Raw genomic sequence first — 24,982 nt, forward strand, 5'->3', positions numbered from 1 at the left:
ATATTTTTAAAAAATAAAAAAGATTTCAAAACACTGATGAAAGAAATTGAAGAGCACAAAAACAAATGGAAAGACATCCCATGCTCGTGGATCAGAAGAATTAACATCATTAAAATGACCATATTGCTCAAAGTAATCTGCAGATTCGGTGCAATCCCTATTAAAGTACCAGTCATTTTTCACAGAAATAAAAGAAAACAATCCTAAAATTTCCACAGAATCAGCAAGGAGCCCAAATACCCAAAGTAGTCCTGAGCAAATGGAACAGAGCTAGAAGCATCACACTACCTGTCTTCAAAATCTATTATAAGGCAGTAGTAACCACAATAGCATGGTATTGGTATAGAAAGAGACACATAGACCAATGGAACAAAATAGATAATGTAGAAATAAATCCACATATTTGCAGCCAACTTATTTTTTACAAAAGCACCAAGAATGTACATTGAGAAAAGGATACTCTTCAATAAGCAATGCAGGGAAAATTGGATATCCACATGCACAAGAATGAAATCTGACCCTGGTCTCACCATATGCAAATTTAACTCAAGATGGATTAAAGACTTAAGACCTGAAATTATAAAATTGCTAGAAGGAAATGTAGGGGAAACACTTCAGGACGTCGATCTAACAAAGATTTTATGGCTAAGACCTCAAAAGCACAGGCAGCAAAAACAGAAATAGACATAGGGTACTATGTTAAACCAAAAGGCCTCTGCACAGTAAAGGAAACAACAGAATGAAGAGACAACATATTGAATAGGACAGTGTTTGCAAAAGATTCATCCAGCAAGGGACTAATATTCAGAATATGCAAGGAAGCCAACAGTAAGAAAAACAATTCCATTAAAAAGTGGGCAAAGGACATGAATAGACGTTTCTCAAAAGAAGACATACAAATGGCCAAAGGGTATGTGAAAAAATGTGCAACATCACTAATCATCAAGGAAATGTAAGTCAAAACCACAGTGAGGTATCTTACCCCAGTCAGAATGGCTATTGTTAAAAAGACAAAAAATATACTACTGGTTAGAGTGTGAAGAAAAAGCAACTGTTACAGACTGTTGGTGGGAATGTTATAATTAGGACAGGCACTATGGAAAGCACTTTGGAAATTTCTCAGAAAACTAAAAACAGAGCTACCATATGATCCAGCAGTTCCACTACTGGGTATCTATCTAAAGGAAAAGAAATCAGTATATCAAAGGAATACCTGTACTCCCATGTTTATCATGTCATTTGCAGCAACTTGAATGGAACTGGAGGTCATTATGTTAAGGGAAATCAGGCACAGAAAGACAGGTGTCTCATGTTCTTACTCACATGTGAAAGTGAAACACATTGATTTCATGGAGATAAGTAGAATGATAGCAGAGGCTGGGAAGAATGGGAGGGGAGGTAAAGAGAGGTAGGTTAATGGGTCCAAACATACAGTTAGATGGAATAAGTTCCAAGGTTTGATAGCAGAGTAGGGTGACTACAGTTAACATTTTGAAATAGCTAGAAGAAAGGACTTGAAATGTTCCCAACACATAGAAATGATAAATACTCAAGGTGATGGATACCCTAAATACCCTGACTTGATCATTTCATACTCTGTACATGTAACAGAATATCACATGTACCCCATAAACATGTGCAAATATTATGTATCCAAAAAATGCTGTAAAACAGTATTACCACCTGACTGGGCTCTTGTCTGCTATCCAAATAGAGCTGAACACTGAGACAGCAGATAATGTAAAGGAGAAAGAGTTTAATTTTTGCAAGGCAGTTGAGTAAGGAGGTTGGGAAATGTTTCTCGGAATCACTGCAAGACTTCAGAAGCTAGGGTTTTAAACATGATTTGGTAGGCAGGGGGCTACGGGATGGGTGCTGGTGACTGGTCTGGGATGTTGCTGGGAAATTGGGGAGTCACAAGACCAAGTCAGTTCCATGGTTGAGTTCATGGAACACTGGTCCAGTTGGTGTCAGGTGGTCCACTTGTAAGCAAAGTCTGAAAAATATCTCAAGGACCAGTCTTAGGTTTTACAGTAGTGTTTGTGACTGCCAGTTCCTATGGAAAGAAAGCTGGGAAAAAATTGGCAGGTTACTGTTTAAACCTATAGCTTAGCAGAAAAGTTTGCAGGAGGTGAGATCACCAGTGATCAAAGTGGCCTGGCCTCTTTGGCCAGTCCAACTTCTGGAAACCATCAAGGGGGTCTGTGTGATCTAGGATCGTTGTTTTCTTGTTCTTCTCTTCTCTCTTTTGAGACAGAATCTTGCTCTCTTGCCCAGGCTGTAGTGTAGTAGTGTGATCACAGCTCACTGCAGCCTCGCCCTCTCGGGCTCAAGCGATCCTCCCACCTCAGCCTCCTGAGTAGCTGGGACTACAGGCATGCACCACCACACCTAGCTAAATTTTTGTATTTTTAGTAGAGTCTGAATTTCACCATGTTACCCAGGCTGGTCAAACTCCCCAGCTCAAGCGATCTGCCTGCCTTGACCTCCCAAAGTGCTGGGATTACAGGCATGTGCCATAGCACCCAGTCTGGATTATTGTTTTTTAAAAGAAGCAAGTTCGTTAATCTTATGAGCAGCCTGCCCTGGGGCTACCACAGGAAGATAATTATTAGTGACTGCCATTTGTTGAAATGACTATTTGCAAGCAGTCATACATGGAGGTGGAAAAAGAAGGAAAATATTTTACCAAAATTCAGGCCCCTACTGTAATTTTAATATTGAGGGTGTTTTTAATTTTATGAGGGAGGTTTCAGCAGGAGTCAGCAAGCTACACCCATAGGCCAAATAGACTTGCCTCCTGCAATAAAATAAAGTTTTATTGGAACGTACATACAGTGAAATAAGATTTTATTTCATGGAATAGCCAAGACCTTGTTTTAATGAGACAGTAGACTTCTGCGTTCGAAATCTCCTCCCAGGCTCTTTTATATCAGATTGCGTTAGGTTTAAAGCAGGTTGCAGGTAGTTGAAGAATCTCTCTGGTAATAAGGTGTCTCCCCCAACCAAGAAAAAAAAAAAATTCTTTACAGCAGTTGATACATTGCTTGAGATACTTCATTTGATAACATTAATTTTCATCAGGGCAATATAGATTTAATGTTTTACCTTGTAGAAAAAAATAGTACTTTTTTTGAAGGAATCTCTTAAGTTGCAGGGAAAGATTAATAACCAATTACATGCCAAACAGAAAAGCCTAATAAACTTCCTTTTCCAGAAGGGAAAAATCTGAATATGAGACAGTGGCTGAATGTTTCTTGAATTCACCTTGCAAAGACTTTATTAAAACATACTTTTAGGATTTATGCTGAATAGGGTTCAAGGAATTTGAATGAATAGAAAGGAGAAAGTACCTTTGTAGGAGGATAGGATAGGGATGTGTGATAGATTTATTTTCACGAACATTCAATTTTGATTGTCATAAGCATAAAAAGGTTGGAAAATTTGTTTTGTAATGACTTAATGGCAATAGTAATTCCTGTCAATTAGTTATTAGATTTTCAGGAAACACCTTATGTCAAGGGTTAAATTCAGCTTATTGTATTTAGTAGAAGCACAAAAACAAGTTGTATAATCTCAGAAAGTTTTAGAGCCTAGAAAGTTCTACATTTAGCTGTAGAACTTTCAGATTAAAAAATTTGACCTTTTATGTTCTTGGCCACATACCAGTCACGCACTTACTGTATGTGCCGAAGGAAGGAATCCTGCTGTTAACAGGAAGTCTTTAGTTGGAATACTAAAGGCAGATTGAATTCCTTTGTTTGGTGCTTAAATTTTAGTTCTGTTTTGAAAGCATTTTTAAACATTTAAAGATGACTGAAGAAATCAGGATACAAACATCAAACTGAAAAATGTGGGCTTTATCAAGAAGTACTGGATTTGCAATTACTCGAGTAATGTTGTAAATATTTGTGTAACCAGAATATTTTGAGGAGCGGTTGATAATCTTTAGAGACACCACCTTTTCTGCAGTTATTTTGCAGCGGAAGAGAGAAAGCATTTGGTTGGGTTTAATACTTAGATCTCTTTATCAACATCTTGATTATAACACGCTAATAATGTATAGTATCCATTACTAGGGACCCTGTGGAACTGCATTAGACCTCTAGATCCATTTTATTCTCTGTAGCCACTACAAAATTTGGAAACCGGCCTATTTGAGTTTTATTCATAATGGTAGCTCTCATAAATATCTGCCTGTTTGTATGAGATTAAGTTTTTTGGCACATCTACTGAAAGCTTGGTAGAGAGAGAAAATAATACTTTATCTGTGTCTTCGACTAAGTCATATGTTTAGTGTATGAATGTTTTACTTTGTATTAATAGAAGGTGTTTGTGCAGTTAATTCCTGCAAATAGAAGCTGTTTTGAGGATTAATTATAAATCCAGTTTATTACTTTGAAGGACTACTTGAAATTACGGAAAGCTAATTTTGTTCTTGTCACTCAAAAACTGAAGTTCTCATTTTTTCCCACTGATTTGGTTCGAAAATGGTGGCTTGCTTTTTCTTTTACTAGTGGCAGTCCTATTTTTCTTTAAAGAATAAATAACAGTTGATCTTTTGTTGCTAAGATTACATGGTTAGTAATAGGTTTGTCGTTTGACCTTATACCACTTGTGTGACCACTACTAAAAGAATTCACTTAAACCTGTTTTCTCGTCTGTAAATTGATGGTAATAGTACTACCTCCTAAGGCAGTTTTGGCTATGAAATGAGACATATGGAAAGGGCTGGAGATAGAATACACATCCATAACTGTTTGCACATGTCCTTTGTAAGAATGAGTGTTTCCTAGCACTTTGGGAGGCTGAGACGGGTGGATCACGAGGTCAGGAGTTCGAGACCAGTCGGGCCAATGCGGTGAAACCACGTCTCTACTAAAAATACAAAAATTATCCGGTCATGGTGGCATGTGCCTGTAATCCCAGCTACTCGGGAGGTTGAGGCAGGAGAATCGCTTGAACCCGGGAACCCGCAGAGTGGAGGGTACAGTGAGCCAAGATCGCGCCACTGCACTCCAGCCTGGGCGACAGAGTGAGACTCCATCAAAAAAAAAAAAAAAAAAAAAAAAGGTGAGTGTTTTGTGTTCTGTTCTTTTCCCACATATTTGGTATGTTGGTTATTGAAGTTTGAGCCTTTTGGCATAACTCATACTGGAGGAATGATGTGTTAGAGCTTGACATAGCTTTTTTATTTTTATTTTTTATTTTTTAGTCTGCTAGATCTGTTTTATTGCTAGTAATGCTTTATGCTTTAGACCGGTGGTTTGCATTATTTTGTGCTCAATTTATCTCAATAGATTTTATAAAATTATCCCAAATAATAATTTGAAAAAAATATGTCACACATCGCGCTTTCAGAAAGTACAGCTGGGGCCGGGCGCGGTGGCTCACGCCTGTAATCCCAGCACTTTGGGAGGCTGAGACGGGCGGATCATGAGGTCAGGAGATTGAGACCATCCTGGCTAACACAGTGAAACCCCATCTCTACTAAAAATACAAAAACTTAGCCGGGCGTGGTGGCGAGCACCTGTAGTCCCAGCTGCTCCGGAGCTGAGGCAGGAGAATGGCATGAACCCGGGAGGTGGAACTTGCAGTGAGCGGAGATCACGCCACTGCACTCCAGCCTGGGCTACAGAACGAGACTATCTGAAAAAAAAAAAGTACAGCTGGGGTATGTTTTGAAATTATTAATATCTCTAAAGAAGTTTAGGAATCATGGCTTTACAGGGCATTGGGGTTTTTTAATAGCGTTGGTAAAGCTGTTGTGCCTATTTGCAACTTTTTGGGTACTTCATGGCTCTTTTATCAAATTGTCAGGCTTTAAAAATGAGAGTTTTTACAGAGAGGTCTTTGTGCTTCCTCTAAATGTGAATTACAGATTTATGGTTCAGATATGGCTTTTGGTACCTAATGTTGTTTAAATGTAAAAGTACATGTGGTTCTAGATTTAGGCAAGTTCAGTATGTATGTGGAAATACGGGTTTTCTTAATAGATGAAGTTGCCACAAACTTTTAATCCTCTCTAAACCTGTATAGTTTTTGTTTTTATTTTTCTTTTTGAGATGGAGTTTCACTCTTGTTGTCCAGGCTGGAGTGCAATGGCATGATCTCGGCTCACCGCAACCTCTGCCTCCCAGGTTCAAGTGATTCTCCTGCCTCAGCCTCCCGAGTAGCTGGAATTACAAGCATGCACCACCATGCCCGGCTAATTTTGTATTTTTAGTAGAGACCGGGTTTCTCCATGTTGGTCAGGCTGATCTCAAACTCCCGACCTCAGGTGATCCGCCCACCTCGGCCTCCCACTGCTGGGATTACAGACGTGAGCCACCTCACCCGGCCCCTGTATTGTTTTTAATTACTATAAAAGCTTTTGGTTTTAGTCCGCCTGTAATCCTAGCACTTTGGGAGGCCAAGACAGACGGATCACCTGAGGTCAGGAGTTGGAGACCAGCCTAACCAACACGATGAAACCTTGTCTCTACTAAAAATACAAAAACTAGCCAGGCATGGTGGCAGGTGCCTGTAATCCCAGCTACTCGGGAGGCTGAGGCAGGAGAATCGCTTGAACCCAGGAGGTAGAGGTTGCAGTGAGCCGAGATTGCACCATTGCACTTTAGCCTGGGCGACGAGGCTAGACTCCGTCTCAAAAAAAAAAAAAACAGCTTTTGTTTTTAATAATGCAGTATTTAGAAATTTATTTCTATTATGTGGTTCCTGAGGGAAGCTCTGTTAGCTAAAATATTATGGCTTTTATAAATAACTCAATATAAATACACTGAATTGACTATGCATTAAAAAAATTGTTACATTGCTATGCTTGGTTTTGGCTGTAAAGCATTTTTAACATAATGAACATATTAGAGTGTAAAGTAATTGTGTGTTTCTACGATGTGGTATTAGTCATTTGCTGTGTACATGTGTTTCATACATTGGCTTCTTTTCTGTTTAATTATTTTCTCTTTAAGTACTGAAGTTGCTTAAACTATATATATTAAACCTTCAGTTGCAGTTTAATAGAAGCCTAAGGTCAGTTTCACCAAAAGGTCAGTTTCACCCTTGTTCTGTTTTATTGTCACCATCTTTTTAAAAATTACATATTAACTTTCTTTTTCAAAGGGTACTGAACAAGGGTGATCTTTAGTCTGTTTTTGTTCTTGCATCCTTTTTGCCAGAATACTTCATAGATAATGTTGTGTACTTTCTAGCGCATAGGTTCCAGTGACATATAGTGATGGATTTGTCTGTGATGTTAAGATGCAGCCATGGGTACAGATGTCAGCTTAATTCATCCATCATGAAGTTCTCCATAAGCCTTTTATCTATTACTGGGTTTTGGCAGCCATTAATGATAAGTGGCTAGCACTATTACAGGCATACCTCATTTTATTGTGCTTTGCTCTATTGTGTTTTGCAGATACTGTGTTTTTTACAAATTGAAGGTTTGTGGCAGTCCAACAGCACATGCTCATTTCATGTCTTTGTCACATCTTGGTGATTCTCACAATATTTCAGACTTTTTCATTTCTGCCTATTTTGGTGATCTGTGATCAGTGATTGCTGATGTTACTATTGTAATTGTTTTGGGGCATCACAAGGAATTGCACTCGTGTGCAAACTAAACTAAAATAAGAAGTGGAGCCTGATGATGTGACTAAATTGCTGCTGGTCTCATGATAAAACTTGAACAGATGAGTTGCTTCTTATGGATGAGCTTTCTAAGACAGTGGTTTCTTGAAATAGCATATACTCTTGGTGAAGAAGCTGTAAATATTGTTGAAATGACTAATGATTTAGGATATTAAATAAGTTTAGTTGATAAAGTAGCGGTGGAATTTGAGAGAATTGATGCCAATTTGAAAGAAATGCTACTGTAGGTAAAATGCTATCAAAACAGCATCACATGCTACAGAAAAATCTTTCACGAAAGGAAAAGTCCATTGATGGAGCAAATTTCATTGTTGTCTTACTTTAAGAAATTGCCAAAGCTACCCCAGCCTTCAAACACCACCAGCCTAATCTGTCAGCAGCCATCAGTAGGGAGACGGGACCCTCCACTGGCAAAAAGATGCTGTGAACTCACTAAAGGCTCAGACAATCATTTGCATTTTTTTAGCAATAAAATTTTTTAAATTAAGACCTGTACTTTTTTAAATGATATAATGCTATTGCACCCTTAAAAGACTACAGTATATTGTAAAAGATCACTTTTTATTTTTTTGAGACAGAGTTTCGCTCTGTTGCCAGGTTGGAGTGCAGTGGTGTAATCTCGGCTCCCTGCCACCCCCACTTCCTGGGTTCAAGCGATTCTCCTGCCTCCACCTCCCAAGTAGCTGGGACTACAGGTGTGCGCCACCAGGCCCAGCTAATTTTTGTATTTTTAGTAGAGACAGGGTTTCACCATGTTGGCCAGGATGGTCTTGATCTCTTGACCTCGTGATCCACCTGCCTTAGCCTCCCAGACTGCTGGGATTACAGGTGTGAGCGACGGCGCCCAGCCGTAAAGATAACTTATATTCACTGGGAAACAAAAAAATTCGTATAACTCACTTTATTGCTATATTCACTTTATTGCAGTAATCTGGAACCAAACCTGAAATGTCTCCAAAGTATGTCTGTATTTCATTAAGCATTGCAAATTGTGACACTTGAATTCTGTCATTTCTTCTTTATTAATTGGAATATTATAGTTAAGGACTTTATCAGTTATTTGGTTGCTGTTCATATAGGAAAGAAGGGTTAAATGTTAGATCTTTTCCTTTGTTTGCTATTTCAAAATAATGAATTGATACCCTGGCCACCTACAGAAGTAACCATGAACTTACGGATTTTTAACACCAAGCTTTATTTGAATTTTATCATTTTTTAATTAATGTTCATTTTCTGTTCTAGGATTCATTCCAGATGTACTGCATTGCATTTAATTGTCGTATGTCTTTAGTCTTTAATCTATGCTAGTTTCTCAGTCTTTTGTTTTTTATGACTGACAGTTTTGAGAAGTACAAAATGTTTTGTAGATTGTACCTCAATTTCAATTCTTTTTTTTTTTTAATTTTTTTTTTTAGACGTTGTCTCCCTCTGTCACCCAGGCTGGAGTGCAGTGACACAATCTTGGCTCACTGCAACTTCCACCTCCCAGGTTCAAGCAATTCTCCTGCCTCAGCCTCCTGAATAGCTGGGATCACCGCCACGTGCCACCACACCTGGCTAATTTTTGTATATTGAGTAGAGATGGGGTTTCGCCATGTTGCCAGGCTGGTCTTCAACTCTTGACCTCAGGTGATCCACCCGCCTTGGCCTCCCAAAGTGTTGGGATTATAGGCGTGAGCCACTGTGCCCGGCCTTTTTTTTTCAATTTCAAAAGTCTGATGTTTTTCTCATGTTCCATATTATCATGTATTTCCTCTGACCCAGAAGCCATTTCTCTAAGATGAACTGGTAGATTTTAAGATTTTTAAGAGTTACGTTTTAATTATTGGTGTGGTATTCCTTTTGATGTTTAAATTGCTGCTGCTTTGATGGCAGGTGCCCGTTCTGTGTTGGTTCCTTTTTATTTCTCTTTGCTTTCTAATGTGACTAGATGTTCCAGGCTCATCTTGTGCCTCAGTCCTGTACTCAACCATTTATCTAAGGATCCCTGGTTCCATTTGATAGGGAAGTAGTATTCAGGGATTGCACGCTTGTGCTCGTTGCTATTTGGTGGATTCATGCTTGTAGACCTTTTCAATAGACATATCTAGGAAATATGTTTTGTTGTTTTCTGGAAATAGAAATTCATTATGAGTTCATACTGTTGACAGTTTAAGATTTCCAAGTTTGTACTTTTTGCTTTTAAAAAAAAGTTTAATTGTGATAAAATACACATAACAAAATTTACCATCTTAACCATTTTTAAGTGTACAGTTTGGTGGCAGTAAGTACATTCACATTGAGCTACCTTCTTTTTGCCTTAGGTTTTTATTTTTTTCTCATACTGAAAATCTTGGTTCCTGTTGACAATTATATAACTATTCATTTGCTTTATCTATAGCATAACTAGCTTTAAAAATACTGTCATCAACAATATGATTACTGAATAAAACAGAAGATTTCTTTGTAGTTTATTTTTTAAATTTAGGATATTTCCTGATGAGGAAGTACAATTTATTGTGTTGAAAATTCTCTTTGGGCCGGGCACAGGGGCACATGCCTGTAATCCCAGCACAACTAGGAGGCCATGATGGGAGGAATGCTTGAGTCTAAGAGTTTTGAGACCAGTCTGGGTGACGTAGCGAGACCCTGTCTTTACAAAAAATAGTAAAAGTTAGCCAGGTTTGGTGGTGCATGCCCATAGTCACACCTACTTGGGAGACTGAGGTGGGAGGATTACTTGAGCCCGGGAAGTTGAGGCTGCTGTGAGCCATAATTATGCCACTGCGTTCCAGCCTGGGTGACAGAGTGAGACCCTGTCTCAAAAATAAATAACAATAAATAAGTAAATAAAATTCACTTTGAATAATTTTTCTGAAGTATACTTTAGCTGCTTCATGCACTCTTAGATTCGTTTGCTTCATTTTGTTTTCACTTTTAGGTATTGCTTTTTCTAAATTTTGATTTAATTTTGTTTAGAAGTTACATAGGATATTTAAAAGGTTGCAAAACCAAAACAATAAAACAGAGTACATTTAGAAAATTAATTCTATCCCTATCCTCTTCCACCCCATTTCCTTCCTCCCCCTGTAAATACCCAATTTTATTAATTTTTGTTACATACTTCATTGCAACATTTTATGAAAATAAATATAAATACATATATATATATATAATATGTATTCATATTCTTCTCTTTCATGTATATTGTGTTAGGTGTCTGTATCTGTAAAACACATTACCCCCAAACTCATTGGCATAAAACAATAAACATTTATTATCATAGTTTCTGTGGGTCAGGATTTTGGAAGCGACTTAGCCAGGTCATTCTGACCTTCAGGATCTCTCATGAAGTTGCAGTCCACACACATATCAGCTGAGGCTGCAGTTATCTGAAGGCTTCGCTCAGGCTGAAAGATCCATTTCTTTCTTTTTTTGGAGATGGAGTCTCACTCTGTCACTCACGCTTGAGTGCGTTGACGCGCTCTCGGCTCACTGCAACCTCTATCTCCCAGGTTCAAGTGTTCTCCTGCCTCAGCCTCCTGAGTAGCTGGGACTACAGGCATGTGCCACCACACCTGCTAATTATTTGTAATTTTAGTAGAGATAGGGTTTTGCCATCTTGGCCAGGCTGGTCTCAAACTTCTGACACTAGGTGGTCCACCCACCTTGACCTCCCAAAGTGCTGGTATTACAGGTGTGAGCCACTGCACCCGGCCAAAAAATCCACTTCTAAGTACACTCACAAGGCTGTTAGCAGGAGGCTTCAGTTCTGGCTGGAGGCCTCAATTCCCCACTCATGGGCTTCTCATGATACGGTATCTGGTTTCCCCCAGAGTGAGTGATGAGAGAGCAAGTACACTTTGACCAGGGCAGAAGCTGCAGGGTCGTTTATATCCTCATCTCAGAAGTCACACACCATCCTTTCTGCCATAAACCATTGGTCACACAGACAAGGGTGTGACTACCAGGAGGACAGGGATAATTGGGGCCCAGGGCCACCTTACTGGCTGGCTACTACGTATATATATATAGTGGTGTACTGTCTAGTTTCTTTTTTCACTTAATACATCCTGAATATTATTCCAGGGCAATAAAGAGAAATCATCTTCATTCATGTTTACAGCTATATAATCTAGTACTCTGTTCTGTGCGTGTAATAGTGTAATCATCCAGTTTGCTATTGGACATTTGGTTGATTTCTAGCCTTTTGCTGCTATAGATGTTGCTGCAGTGACTAGCCTGATGCATATGCATTGTATGTTGTATTTAAATAAAAACTGTTTCTTAAACCACATGCCAATAACCTGTATTTATCCATACACTTACATATCCTTTAGAATCTGAGTTTGAATTGAAGCATTTGCCTTAATTTTAAAGCTTCTTCTAAATTACCTGTTGTCACTGGGGTCTGTTTCATTTGCCTTTCCTTAAAGGTAAACTTGATGTTTTCATTTTGCCTTAGCTTCCAGCCAACTGTAATTTTAAAAGCTCTTCAAAGTCGACTGGGAACTTTTGACTAGTAGATGTTTTGCTCTGGCATGGTACTCCTTCACACCTCAATGGTCACCCAGTCTTTCTTGTTTTGACCATTCTGAGATATTCTAAATTTGGCAGTTAGGGCCTTGGGTTGACTGGCAGTCTTCTGTTAACACACTAACTGTTCATTTAAATGCTGTATCCTTGTACCTTTAAGGGACAGGGATTCAAATTTACATTAAAATTTTGTCTGGGGTGCAACCATTACAAATAATGAGGATTAATAATAGTATGAACCATATACTGTCTTCCTAGGACTGTGTTAGAACATATCCAGCAATGATAATATGTCTGTATTTGCTGCCTAGTGGCTAACAAATTTACTCTCTTGATTGTAATAAACACCTTCATTTCAGAACTAGTAAAATGTGGGAGTGAAAGAGGCAAAATAAGTCCAAAAATCAAGGAAAATATTTATGCAGTTTCTGTCTCATTGATGTGTGTATCTCCTCCACGAATACCATGCTGTCTTTATTACTGTAGCTTATTTATTTAACACTTACTATGTGCTTTATTCTGTAGACACTGTTACAGAGACAGGAGATACATCTGTGAACAAAACAAAGATTCCTGTTCTAAGAATCTTCTTTATGGGATTTGTGTAGGTTAATAAACAAACTAAAATTATATAATATGTTAAAAGGTTAAAGTGCTTTTTTAAAAAGTAAAACGGTAAGTAGAAGCTCGGCAGATGTAGATTGCCATAGTAAGAATAAGCTTCGTTGAGACATTTGAGAAGAGGCTTGAAGAGGGTGAGAGTAAGCCAAGAGAATATCTGAAGGAAGAATGTTCTAGGGAGAATAAACAAGCAGTGCCTGCCATGTTTGAGAACAGCATCCAGGAGGTGAGTGTGGCTGGAACAGAGTGATCTAGGGGTTGAAAAAAAATAGCAGCTTAAGTCAGAGAAGAAATGGAGGTCTGATCATCAGTAAGGCTTCATATTGAAAGTTATACAAGAGATAACTTTCATCAAGTAATGAGACAGTAAAGATAACTTGTACCAAATGTCAAGGAAAAACTTACTGAGCTCAGCCAGTATCACCAACCTGTAGTGAACCAAATAAATACTTCTTGTTTTAAGCCACTGAGTTTGGGGTGATGTTTTGTACATATGCTATTAGTATTCTTGTGTGAGAATAAAATTATGCAGCCAGATTATTCTTTTAAAAAGTATAGTAAATTTAACTTTTTTCAAGTTACACAGTTCTGAGTATTAACATATGTATAGATTTCATGTAATGCCTACATAATGAGAATATAGAACATTTCAAACACCCTCTAAAATTCCCTTATGTTGTCCTCTTATAGTCAACTCCTGTCCCTCACCCCCAGTTCCTAGCAATCACTGTTTTCTGTCCTAGTAGTTTTGCCTTTGCAAGAATCTCATAAAAATGGAATCATACAGTTTGTAGCCACTTGAGACTGGATGCTTTCCCTCAGCATGATACTTCTGAGATTCATCTTTGAGATTCTTGCATGTACCAATAATTAGTTCCATTTTACTCCTGAGTAGATTTCACTGTACAGTTGTACCAAAGTTTGTTTATCCATTATGTTTAAGGATGTGTATCGTTTCCACTTTGGGGCAAATATGAATACAATCATTGTAAATATCCACTAATAGGATTTTGTGTGAATATGACTTCTCATTTCTCTAGGTAAATATTTGAGAATGGGATTGCTGTAGCATATGAAAAGCATATATTTAACTTTATAAGAAATTACTAAGCTGTTCTCCAGAGTAACTGTAGCATTTTGCGTCCGCACCAGCAGTGTATGGGCATTCCAGTTGTTCTGTATCCGCATAAGAACGTGTATTGTCAGGTTTTTTTTTGTTTTGTTTTGTGTTTTTTTGGCCATTTTCATAGATGTGTATTGTCATTTCATTATGGTTTTCATTTGCATTTCTCTCATGGCTAATTATGATCCTAAGCATTTTTTCATATGCTATTTACCGTCAATATGTTGTCTTTGGTGAAGTGCCTGTTAAAAGTTCTTACCCCCTTTTTTTTTTAACTGGGTCGTTTTCTTTTCTTCTTCTGTTTTTGTTTTGAGAGAAGGGGTTTCACTCTGTTGCACAGACCAGAGTGTAGTAGCTGTTCACAGGCATGATGATAGTGTGCTACAGACCTGAAGTCTTGGGCTCAAGTAACCCTCCTACTCAGCTTCCTGAGTAGGTTGAGCTACAGGTGCGTGTCACTGCACCAGGCTCAGGGTTGTTTTCTTACTGTTGAGTTTTGGGAGTTCTTTGTATATTCTAGGTCAAAGTTCTTTGGCTAATAATGTGATTTGCAAATGTTTTCTCCCAGTTTACAGCTTGATTTTCTTTCTCATAGTGTCTTTCACAAGCGTTTTTAATCTTGACAGAGTTCAATTTAATCAGTATTTTTTCTTTATCAGTTGAACTTTCAGCATCATGGTAAAAAAAAGTACTCTTTGTCTAAACTAAACTCATGAAATTTTATTCTGTTTTTTTCTTGTAAAAGCGTTATAGTTTTACATTTAGATATATGATCTATTTTGAGTTAATTTGTATGTAAGGTGGGAGGTATAGGTTGTGATGAGGTTTTTTGCATATGGATGTCCAGTTATTGCAAAGTCATTTGTTGCAACGTCATTCCCCACTATTGCCCTTTCACCTTTATCAAAAATCAGTTGACCATGTCTGTGTGGGTGTGTTTCTGGATTCTCTGTTCGGTTCCACTTATCTATTTGTCTGTTCTTCTGACCATACCACACTGTCTTGACTACTGTAGCTTTATATTATAGTAAGCCTTAAAAATCAGGTAGTATGAGTCCTTCAACTTTATCCCTTTTTCAAAAAAATTGTTTTGGCTTCTGTAGTTCTTTTGCCTTTCAGTACACATTTTAAAATCTGTTTGTCTAATAACTATCTGTATCTACAAAAACTCTGTGGAATTTTTTTTGTTTTTTATTTTTTTTTGAGACAGAGTTTCACTCTTATTGCCCAGGATGGAGTACAATGGTGCGTCCTCGGCTCACTGCAACCTCTTGTTTCCGAGTTCAAGCGATTCTCCTGCCCTAGCCTCCCGAGTAGCTGGGATTACAGGCGCCCCCCACCACGTCTGGCTAATTTTTGTGTTTTTAGTAGAGACAGGGTTTCACCATGTTGGTCAGCCTGGTCTCAAACTCCGGACCTCAGGTGATTCGCTTACCTCAGCCTCCCAAAGTGCCAGGATTACAGGTGTGAGCCACCATGCCCAGCCGGAATTTTTATTGGAATGACAGTAGTCTCCCTTTATCCATGGTTTTGCTTTCCACAGTTTCAGTTACCTCTGCAACTGCAGTCTGAAAATAGATGAATACGGTACAATAAGATCTTTCGAGAGAGGGAGAGAGATCACATTCACCCAATTTTTATTATAATGTTGTAACTGGTCAATTTTATTGTTGTTAATCCCTTACTGTGCCTTATTTATAGGTTAAACTTCATCATAGATATGTGTGTATAGGAAAAAACATAGCATACACAGGGTTATGTACTATCTGCAGTTTCAGGCATCTATGGGGAGTCTTAGAATGGATCCCCCCATGGATAAGGGGGGACTACTATAAAGATGATTTCAGGAGAATTGACATCTTAACTTTATGTTGAATCTTCCAGTCTATTAATGTGATAGGTTTTTTATTTCTTTCATCAGTGTTTTATAGTTTTTAGCATGTGGATCCTGCACAATTTTTTGGAGCTATTATAAATATTATCTCAATAACTTGTTTCCAGTTGTTGCTTGTTAATATATAAATATTTAATTAATTTTAGTATGTTGACCTTACACCCTGCTACCTTAAGCTTACTTAAGAATTCTAGGGCACAGCCAGATTACTTTTAAGAATTTATAACTGGAACTGGTTTTACAAGTTCATTTTTGCAATTTTTTTTAAGATGAAATGTCAAATCTTTAATCGGGAAGTTTTCTTTTTCCCACTTTTCTTTTGGCAGTATACATACTTAAGTAGCTTTACTACTACAGGCTGATTTTCCCTTACCCCAAAATGCGTAAGACCAGCAGTGTTTGAGATTTGGGATTTTTTTTTTTTTAATTTTGGAATATTTGTATATACATAATGAGATACCTTGGGAAGAAATCCCAAGTCTGAACATGAAATTCATTTATGTTTCGTATATACCTTCTACACATAGCCTGAAGGTAATTTTATATAATATTTTAAATAATTTTGTGCATAAAACAAAGTTTTGACTGAATTTTGACTATGACTCATCACATAAGGTCAGGTGTGGAATTTTCTACTTGTGGCAACATGTCAGCTGTCAAAAAGTTTTGGATTTTGGAGCATTTCAAATTTCAGATTTTTGAATTAGGGATGCTCAACCTGTAGTTAAATGTTTATATGGCCTGTTGATGGAAGCATCAGCCAGAAACCCTCCACTAATTTCAAAGTCTCGTTCCTCCCCCTTTTTATAATTAATTAATAGTAATACTGACTAGTTTTATGAAAACCATCATAATGGACGTACTCATGAATTTAAATAGAAGAGTACAATCAGGATAGTTAATGTCGTGACTTTGCTAGCTGACACATTTTTTACATTGAATAATTGTTCTGTTTCTTCTCTATCATTTTCTCTTTTCTCATAGGTATTGGAAGAGTTGCTGCTACATCTTTAGGAAATTTGACTAACCATGGTTCTGAAGATTTACCCCTTCCTCCTGGCTGGTCTGTGGACTGGACAATGAGAGGGAGAAAATACTATATAGATCATAACACAAATACAACTCACTGGAGCCATCCTCTTGAGCGAGAAGGGCTTCCTCCTGGATGGGAACGAGTTGAGTCATCAGAATTTGGAACGTATTATGTAGATCACACAAATAAGAAGGCTCAATACAGGCATCCCTGTGCTCCTAGGTAGAGTATCAACTTTATTTTCCACTTTTTGTTTCGGGATTGTCTAATGTTAGATTTTGGACTGATGTTTTCATCCAAGAGAAAAGCATCCTAAAGCTTGAGACCTGAAAGCCTTACATTTCAAAATTTACACTTTTCTCTGGACATATGTTTAGTAATAAATGACTTTAATAAGTTAAAAAAGTACTTTTTAATACCTCAAAATCAGGGTCATTGTTCTTATGATCAGATTCTGCTATAATGCCAGAATGTTTTTGTTATAGGTGTCCAGAAAATGAAATAATTAAGGCTTCTGCCTTCCTACACTTAAATTTTTACAAATAATACAGACCTACCCCCAAGTCACAATGTACAATTGAATTATAACATTTTGCTGTTTTTATTCAATTTCAGACATGATTGTATGTTCTGTTTCTTGCTATTACTAGACAAGAAAGTGAAAATTGGGACTGAACAATACATCCCATATCTGTTTAATAATATAGCCAGTAATTCTTTGTGCTATTTTGATTGATACTGGGCCGGGTAGATCTGCTTTGTTGCCAGACTTTTAGCTCTTTGCTGACTGATACTCTAGCCAGTTGTCATATGTGGCTGTTGAGCACTTGAATGTGATTAATATAAATTGAGATGTGCTGTTAAGTGTAAATACACACTGGATTTCAAAGTACATAAAAACTAGTATTAGTTTAGTAATGAAGTTGCAAATATTTCAAATTAACCACATGTGAGCTTCAAAAGCTGAGCCACAAGATTAAGAATGAGTAAAATATCTGCATTTTGATAAATGTTGCTTAGTGTCATCTGGCATAATACAGTTTTTTGGTTATAGTGGACATTTGTATTTTCTTAGAACCATTAAAATAGTTATGAAAATATGTTTTAGTATTACCAACCGGAAAGCTAAGCTTTGTCATTATTGTGTTGTTTTGATTATTTTACATATTTGGATTTATTAATTCAACTTTGAAAATCTGTTTTTTCCCATGATTCCATGCAGTGGCACCCAATCAATGTTTATTCAACTACTAAGATTGTTGTCCTTTGAAAGAATCAAACTTGTGGTGTGGTCATCAGGTGGCAATGATGGTTGCAGTCCAGATAACCAGATTTGAGAGTTTACTTTTCTGTTCATCATTGACATAGTTTGACTCTGTGTCCTCACCCAAATCTCATCTCAAATTGTAATCCCCATGTGTCGAGGGAGGGACCTGGTGGGAGGTGATTGAATCATGGGGGCTGTTTCCCCCATGTTGTTCTGGTAGTGAGTTCTCACACGATCTGATGGTTTAAAAGCATGTGGCAGTTCCCCCTTCTCTCTCCTGCCATGTAAGATGTGCCTTGCTTCCCTTTCACCTTCTGCCATAATTGTAAGTTTCCTGAGGCCTCCCAGTTATGGAGCTGTGGGTCGATTAAACCTCTTTTCTTTATAAATTACCCAGTTTCAGGTAATTATTTATAGCAGTGTGAAAATAGACTGATACAATCATCATTAACCTTATGTTATTACATAATTTTAATAGTTTTTTTAAAGCAATTTCATAATTAATTAATTTACTTCTCTCAGCAACTTGGTAGAAGTTGAACAAGAGAGAATAAATGCTGCCCTTAAGCTCACATGTGTAGTATTAATAACTGTCTGGTTGTCTATCTTAGGCCAATCCTTATACAGAATTCTTGACTTACATTAGGTCATTTAATCCTGAGAACAACCACCTGTGGTATGAATTTATTATTCCACTTTAAAAGTATGGAGGCTGAGGCTTAGAGAGTGGAGGAGTTTTGCCTACATTTGCATAGTTTGTAAATGTTAAAACTGAGGTTCAAATCCAGTTATACCTGACTTCAAAGTCCCAATTCTTCCCCACCCCCAATTGTACTATCACAGAATATTTTCCTTTGAACCTATTTAGGAAAGAAGAGTTGAAGATAGAGTTCAGTGCCATTTGCATATTGATCTTTTAAAATCGTTAACCACAGCATAATTAACCATTATTTAACCTATTAAAAATAACCTTATTTTAATCCCAGTTTATAAACAGTGACCTTTCCTAATATACACATGCATTTTTTTCTTCCTACATTTTCTTTTTTTTCTTCCTAACTTTTATTTTAGGTTCAGGGGTACATGTGCAGGTTAACATGGATAAACTGCATGGCTTGGGGATTTGGTACAGATTATTTTATCACCCAGGTAATAAGCATAGTACCTGATAGGTAGTTTTTCTTTTCTTTTTTTTTTTTTTTTTTCCCTGAGATGGAGTTTTGCTCTCGTTGCCCAGGCTGCAGTGCAATGGCGCGATCTCAGCTCACCACAACCTCCGCCTCCCAGGTTCAAGCAATTCTCCTGCTTCAGCCTTCTGAGTAGCTGGGATTACAGGCATGCGTCGTCACACCTGGCTCAGTTTTGTATTTTTAGTAGAGATGGGGTTTCTCCATATCGGCCAGGCTGGTCTCGAACTCCTGACCTGAGGTGCTCCTCCCGCCTCGGCCTCCCAAAGTGCTGGGATTACAGGCATGAGCCACCATGCCCAGTCCCTGATAGGTAGTTTTTCAGTCCTCATGCTTCTCCCATCCTCTTCCCGCAAGTAGACCTCAATGTTTATTGTTCCCTTCTTTGTGTCCATGTGTACTCAGTGTTTAGCTCCTACCTATCAACGTGTGGTATTTAGTTTTCTCTTCCTGCATTAACGCACTTAGGATAATGACCTCCAGTTCCATCAGTGTTGCTGTAAAGGACATGCTCTTGTTCTTTTTTATGGCTGGGTAGTATTCCATGGTGTCTGTGTGCCACATTTTCTTTATCCAGCCCACCATTGATGGGCATTTAGGTTGATTTCATATCTTTGTTATTGTGAATAGTGCCCCAGTTAACATGTGCATGCATATTTCTTTATGGTAGAATGATTTCTATTCCTTTGTAGAAATAGTCCCAGTAATGGGACTGCTGGATTGAATGGTAGTTCTAAGTTCTTTGAAAAATCTCCCAATTGCTTTCCACTGTGACTGAACTAATTTATATTCCCACCAGCAGTGTATAAGCATTCACTTTTCTTTGCAACCATACCAGCATCTATTGTTTTCTGACTTTTTAATAATAGCCATTCTGACTGATGGGGAATTGTATTTATTTCATTGTGGTTTTGATTTGCATTTCTCTAATAATCAGTGATGTTGAGCATTTTTTAATATGCTTGTTGGCCACATATACACATAAATCTTTGTGTTTGAAGGCGAAGACCCCTTTCAGTCTGAAATAGACCCTTTTGGCCTCCTGGAGTTCAGTTACTAACCTTCAGGTGGTTCAGTGCTTTCCTTACACTTTCCCATATAATATGTCCGCTTACCACAGCATACACAGGCTGTTAGAACTAAAGCATTTATTTATTTTTTATCTCTATGATGTAAAATAGGTTCTAATCAACTCTGACTCCCATATGTTCTCTTGATTTGGCAAAAGTTGAAAAGTTATCTACATTGGATAGAGATATTTCAAACACAATACTCACTGCTGCCTCACTACATATCCCAACCCCCATTTTCAGCCTACAGGAGGAAGAAAACATCCTTTCTTAGAAACTGTCAACCTTTCTGATATGAATTTACAGCTGATGACTATTTCTTTTGGGGGTTTACTATTCTAGTTTTAAGTCTTTGTGTAAAGGTTAAAACTTAGTTCCAGCTTTTTCATATCCTCCTTTGAACCTGTTTTTGAAAAGACTAAATACCAGCCAGAAGAAATATCTTTAAAATACATTATCTTTTAGGTAGTGTAAGTCAGTTTGGGCAGAAGGCACAAAAATGCTTAAGTATTATTTGTTCTTTATAATTTCTTGTTTAGATTGTAGGACGTTTATCCTAAAGAATGTCACTCCTCTCTTCTTAGTGTACCTCGGTATGATCAACCACCTCCTGTCACATACCAGCCACAACAAACTGAAAGAAATCAGTCCCTTCTAGTACCTGCAAATCCATATCATACTGCAGAAATTCCTGACTGGCTTCAGGTTTACGCTCGAGCCCCTGTGAAGTAAGTACATTTACAGCACAAATTTGTTTGAGGAGTGACTTAAGGGCTGAATGGAGTCTCTGGGCTGCTTAATCCAAGTAGTGTGCCATATTTTACTCTTAGTAATATTGGGCTTCTAAGTAATACTTCACTTGAATAAAGGATATCATAGTTTATAATGTGTGAAAATCATTAATTAGAAATATTGGTTCTTCAAACATTTACAGAATCTTCATTTCTTTGTGTGCAGACCTCTGCTATTAGGGATACAAGTAAGCAACTTACATTCTCATAGGGGAAGATTAATTTGTAGATAAGTGATACAGTACTTGTGATAAAAGTAAGGACCCGGGCTTGGCACAGTGGCTCACACCTGTGATCCCAGCACTTTGGGAGGCTGAGGCAGGAGGATCTCTTAAGTCCAGGAGTTCGAGACCAGCCTAGGCAACATATCAAGAGCCCCATTTCCACAAAAAACTTTTAAAAATTAGCCAGGCTTTTTGGCATGGATCTGTAGTCCCAAGTACTTGGGAGGCTGAGGTGGGAGGATAGCTTGATCTGAGGAGTTCAAGTTCAGCCTGAGCAACGTGGCGGGACTCTGTCTCTACAAAAAAATTTAAAAATTAGCAGCATGCTGTGGTGTATGCCTGTGATCTCAGCTACTTGGGAGGCTAAGGTGGGAGGACCGCTTGAGCCCAGGAGTTCGAGGCTGCAGTGAGCAATGCTTGTGCCACTGCACTCCAGCCTGGGTGACAGAGCGAGACCCTGACTGCCCCCCACTACTGCCAAAAAGAGGAATGATAGCAGATGGCATTTTCTTTCCTATTTTCCTTTTTTTTTTTCTCCCTTGATACCACCTGACTTACTACTGTATGTTTGTGTGCAGATTCTAAAGCATACGAAATATCTGCATGCGTTTTTATTTTCCTTAAATCTGGAAGAATATGTGCCCAGCTGTTAGCCTTGGTATTTCTGGGGGTGGATATGGTTGAGGAGAGTTATTCTTTCTGTTGTATGTTATTTCTACTCTGTCGTCATGTTTAATAAGAAGGAGCATAATAAGTTTTCCTTTTGGGGGGAAGAGATAGTACTTAAATGGAATTCCTGGTTTCTTACGGAAAGAGATTCCTGAAGATTATGGTCTTTTTCAGTTCTGTGGTTCTGTAAGCTAACTATAAAACTCAAGGAAACTAGCAAATAGGTTGTTAAGTCTTCCAAAATGGGTCAGACTGACAAAAAGAGCAAGTACTATACGTCTTTACTGCTTAAACAAGAGGTCCAGAAGTCTGCTGCTTTCTAGTTACTTCTAATTAATGTTTCTGAAGAGGATGGAAATGGTTAATATTCTGTGTTTTGTTTGTTTGTTTTTGAGATGGAGTCTCGCTCTGTTGCCCAGGCTGGAGTGCAGTGGCACGATCTCGGCTCACTGCAAGCTCCGCCTCCTGTGTTCACACCATTCTCCTGCCTCAGCCTCCCGAGTAGCTGGAACTACAGGCACCTGCCACCACACCTGGCTAATTTTATTCATTTTATTTTATTTTATTTTTTGAGAAATGGTTAATATTCTATCAACAAAGGGTGAGTGGTTATCTATGAATTAGGTAATGAAGAATCAATTATCACAACAAAAAGAAACATTTTTTGCAAAAAAAAAGTGTCTCTTTTTTCAGACAATTGAGAATCTGAAATTCTTTAATCCTATCTCTTGCAGTAATTTACCAACACAGTTTTTGCATATACTTCTAAAACTTGATTTAGAAACAGATTGTGTTTTCAATTTTTTTTTAATTTTTGTAAAGTTATGTTCCTTTGCTCACAAAAGTCTATAATCATTAGTATAACTGTACTCAAGCTGAACTATAGGATAAAATTTTTAAATTTAGGCCGGGTGTGGTGGCTCACGCCTGTAATCCCAGCACTTTGGGAGGCCAAGGCAGGTGGATCACAAAGTCAGGAGATTGAGACCATCCTGGCTAACACAGTGAAACCCTATTTCTAGTAACAATACAAAAAATTAGCCGGGTATGGTGGCATGCGCCTGTATGTAGTTCCAGCTACACGGGAGGCTGAGGCAGGAGAATTGTTTGAACCCAGGAGGTGGAGGTTGCAGTGAGCCAGGATCACGCCATTGCACTCCAGCCTGGATAACAGAGTGAGACTCCACCTCAAAATAAAATAAAATAAAATTTAATGTTTGACAGCAAAAACATTGTCAAGAGCATACTTACTTTCTGTTATTTCTCACACACACACCAAAACACTAGTTCTCAGCAGTGTGTGGCAGAGGTATTTTTTATTCCAGTGGCTTGGCAATCCTGCAGTATCACCATTAACTCTGCTCTGGATACAGGTGAAAAAGGGAAGAGTGGGCACAGTGTTATGGCGGGTGGGTGCAGGGGACTTAGGCTACATGGTGACCTGGAGCTGAGGATGGCAGCACTGTTGATCTTGAAGTCAGCATGCAGTGTGGACAGGTTGTTTTTGATAGCATTATAGCAACTGGCTTTTGTATATATGGGTTATTTATAAGTAGTGTTTGAATAGAATACTTCCCTAGGAAAAACAGAGCAAAAGAGATGCTAAAAGCATAGACTACTGGAGTGGTTTACACCCAATTTTCTGAATGATTTACCTGTGTATATACAGTATAAATGACTAAAAGTTAAACTTGTGGAAGCAGATTTCTTGGCTAATTAAGAAGGAAAGAATGGGAGTTTATACTTTTCAGAAAAAGCAGGCACACTTAGGTGATTATAGGCAGAAGGGTAGTAACTATATAGAAGCTACAGAGGAAAGAATTTGGAATAGGATTTCCATTCCATGCTTTGCAGTTTTTTTCACATCTGTGCCCTTCTTGGAGTGCACTTTCTTCCCCCAAAAGGATTTTCTCTAATCTGATTTTTTTGCTTCTACCCATAATTGTACTCTTGATGCTGAATGCTGATTGGCAAGTCAGAAACTTGGTCAGGCATGGTGGTGCGCCTGTAATCCGAGCTACTTGAGAGGCTGAGTCAGGATTGCTTGAGCCTAGGAGTTCTGGGCTGTGGTGCACTATGCCAGTCGGATGTCTGTACTCTTTGGCATCAATATGGTGACCTCCCAGGAGCAGGGACCACCAGGTTGCCTAAGGAGGGGCGAACTGGCCCAGGTTGGAAATGGAGCAGGTTAATACTACTGTGCTCATCAGTAGTGGTATTGTGCCTGTGATTAGCCACTGCACTTCAGCCTGGGAAACAGTAGATCTTTATCTCTAAAAAAAAAAAAAAAAAAAGCGACAAAACTGTTTGAAGGGCTGTTTTCTTCCTTTAGACATAACTCAAATACTTATACAGAATATTCGTGTCTTAAAAATAAGTATAATATCTACCAGTTTATTCTTGTTCCTTGTTTCCCTTGCTAGAAAGTGCACAGATGCTAGTTTAGTTTAACATTGTTGTAGTTCACCTGGTATAAATGTAACCATCTTGAATTAGTAGACATTGCTGAATTGCCTCTTAGCTAACTCTGGGAGATTAAGATTTTTTTGTTAGGAATTATGAATTTGTTTCCAAGAAACACATAAAATCTTACGTGAATGGTGGACGTTCTAAGAAACACCTTATAACTGTTTCTTCATGGAGGCTCATTGAGTATTGCTTACAGTATCACTCTAATTTATGTTCACAAGTAGTTGGAGTTTCCCACTAAAAAGAACAAAGCTTCCTACCAAAGAAATCTGCATCTATTAATAAGTTTGCAGCTCTTGCCTGGCGTGGTGGCTCACGCCTGTAATCCCAGCACTTTGGGAAGCTGAGGCAGGTGGATCACAAGGTCAGGAGATCGAGACCATCCCAGCTAACATGGTGAACCCGTCTCTACTAAAAAATACAAAAAATTAGCCAGGCGTGGTGGCGGGCGCCTGTAGTCCCAGCTACT

At 38.2% G+C, this 24,982-nt stretch overlaps 1 protein-coding gene across 2 annotated transcripts in view; it reads left to right on the forward strand.

The window, feature by feature from the left end:
- SAV1 (salvador family WW domain containing protein 1) overlaps window positions 1–24,982 on the forward strand; it is a 36,895-nt gene that overhangs the window by 7,920 nt on the left and 3,993 nt on the right. For both annotated transcript variants that reach the window (XM_011956894.1, XM_011956895.1), the window contains 2 exons: window positions 16,788–17,058; window positions 20,945–21,088. In XM_011956894.1, the coding sequence (XP_011812284.1) occupies window positions 16,788–17,058; window positions 20,945–21,088 (415 nt within the window). The remainder of the gene's footprint in view (window positions 1–16,787; window positions 17,059–20,944; window positions 21,089–24,982) is intronic.

The sequence above is a fragment of the Colobus angolensis genome, unplaced genomic scaffold (genome assembly GCF_000951035.1).
Source record: "Colobus angolensis palliatus isolate OR3802 unplaced genomic scaffold, Cang.pa_1.0 Scaffold428, whole genome shotgun sequence".
In the NCBI taxonomy this organism is placed as follows: Eukaryota; Metazoa; Chordata; class Mammalia; order Primates; family Cercopithecidae; genus Colobus; species Colobus angolensis.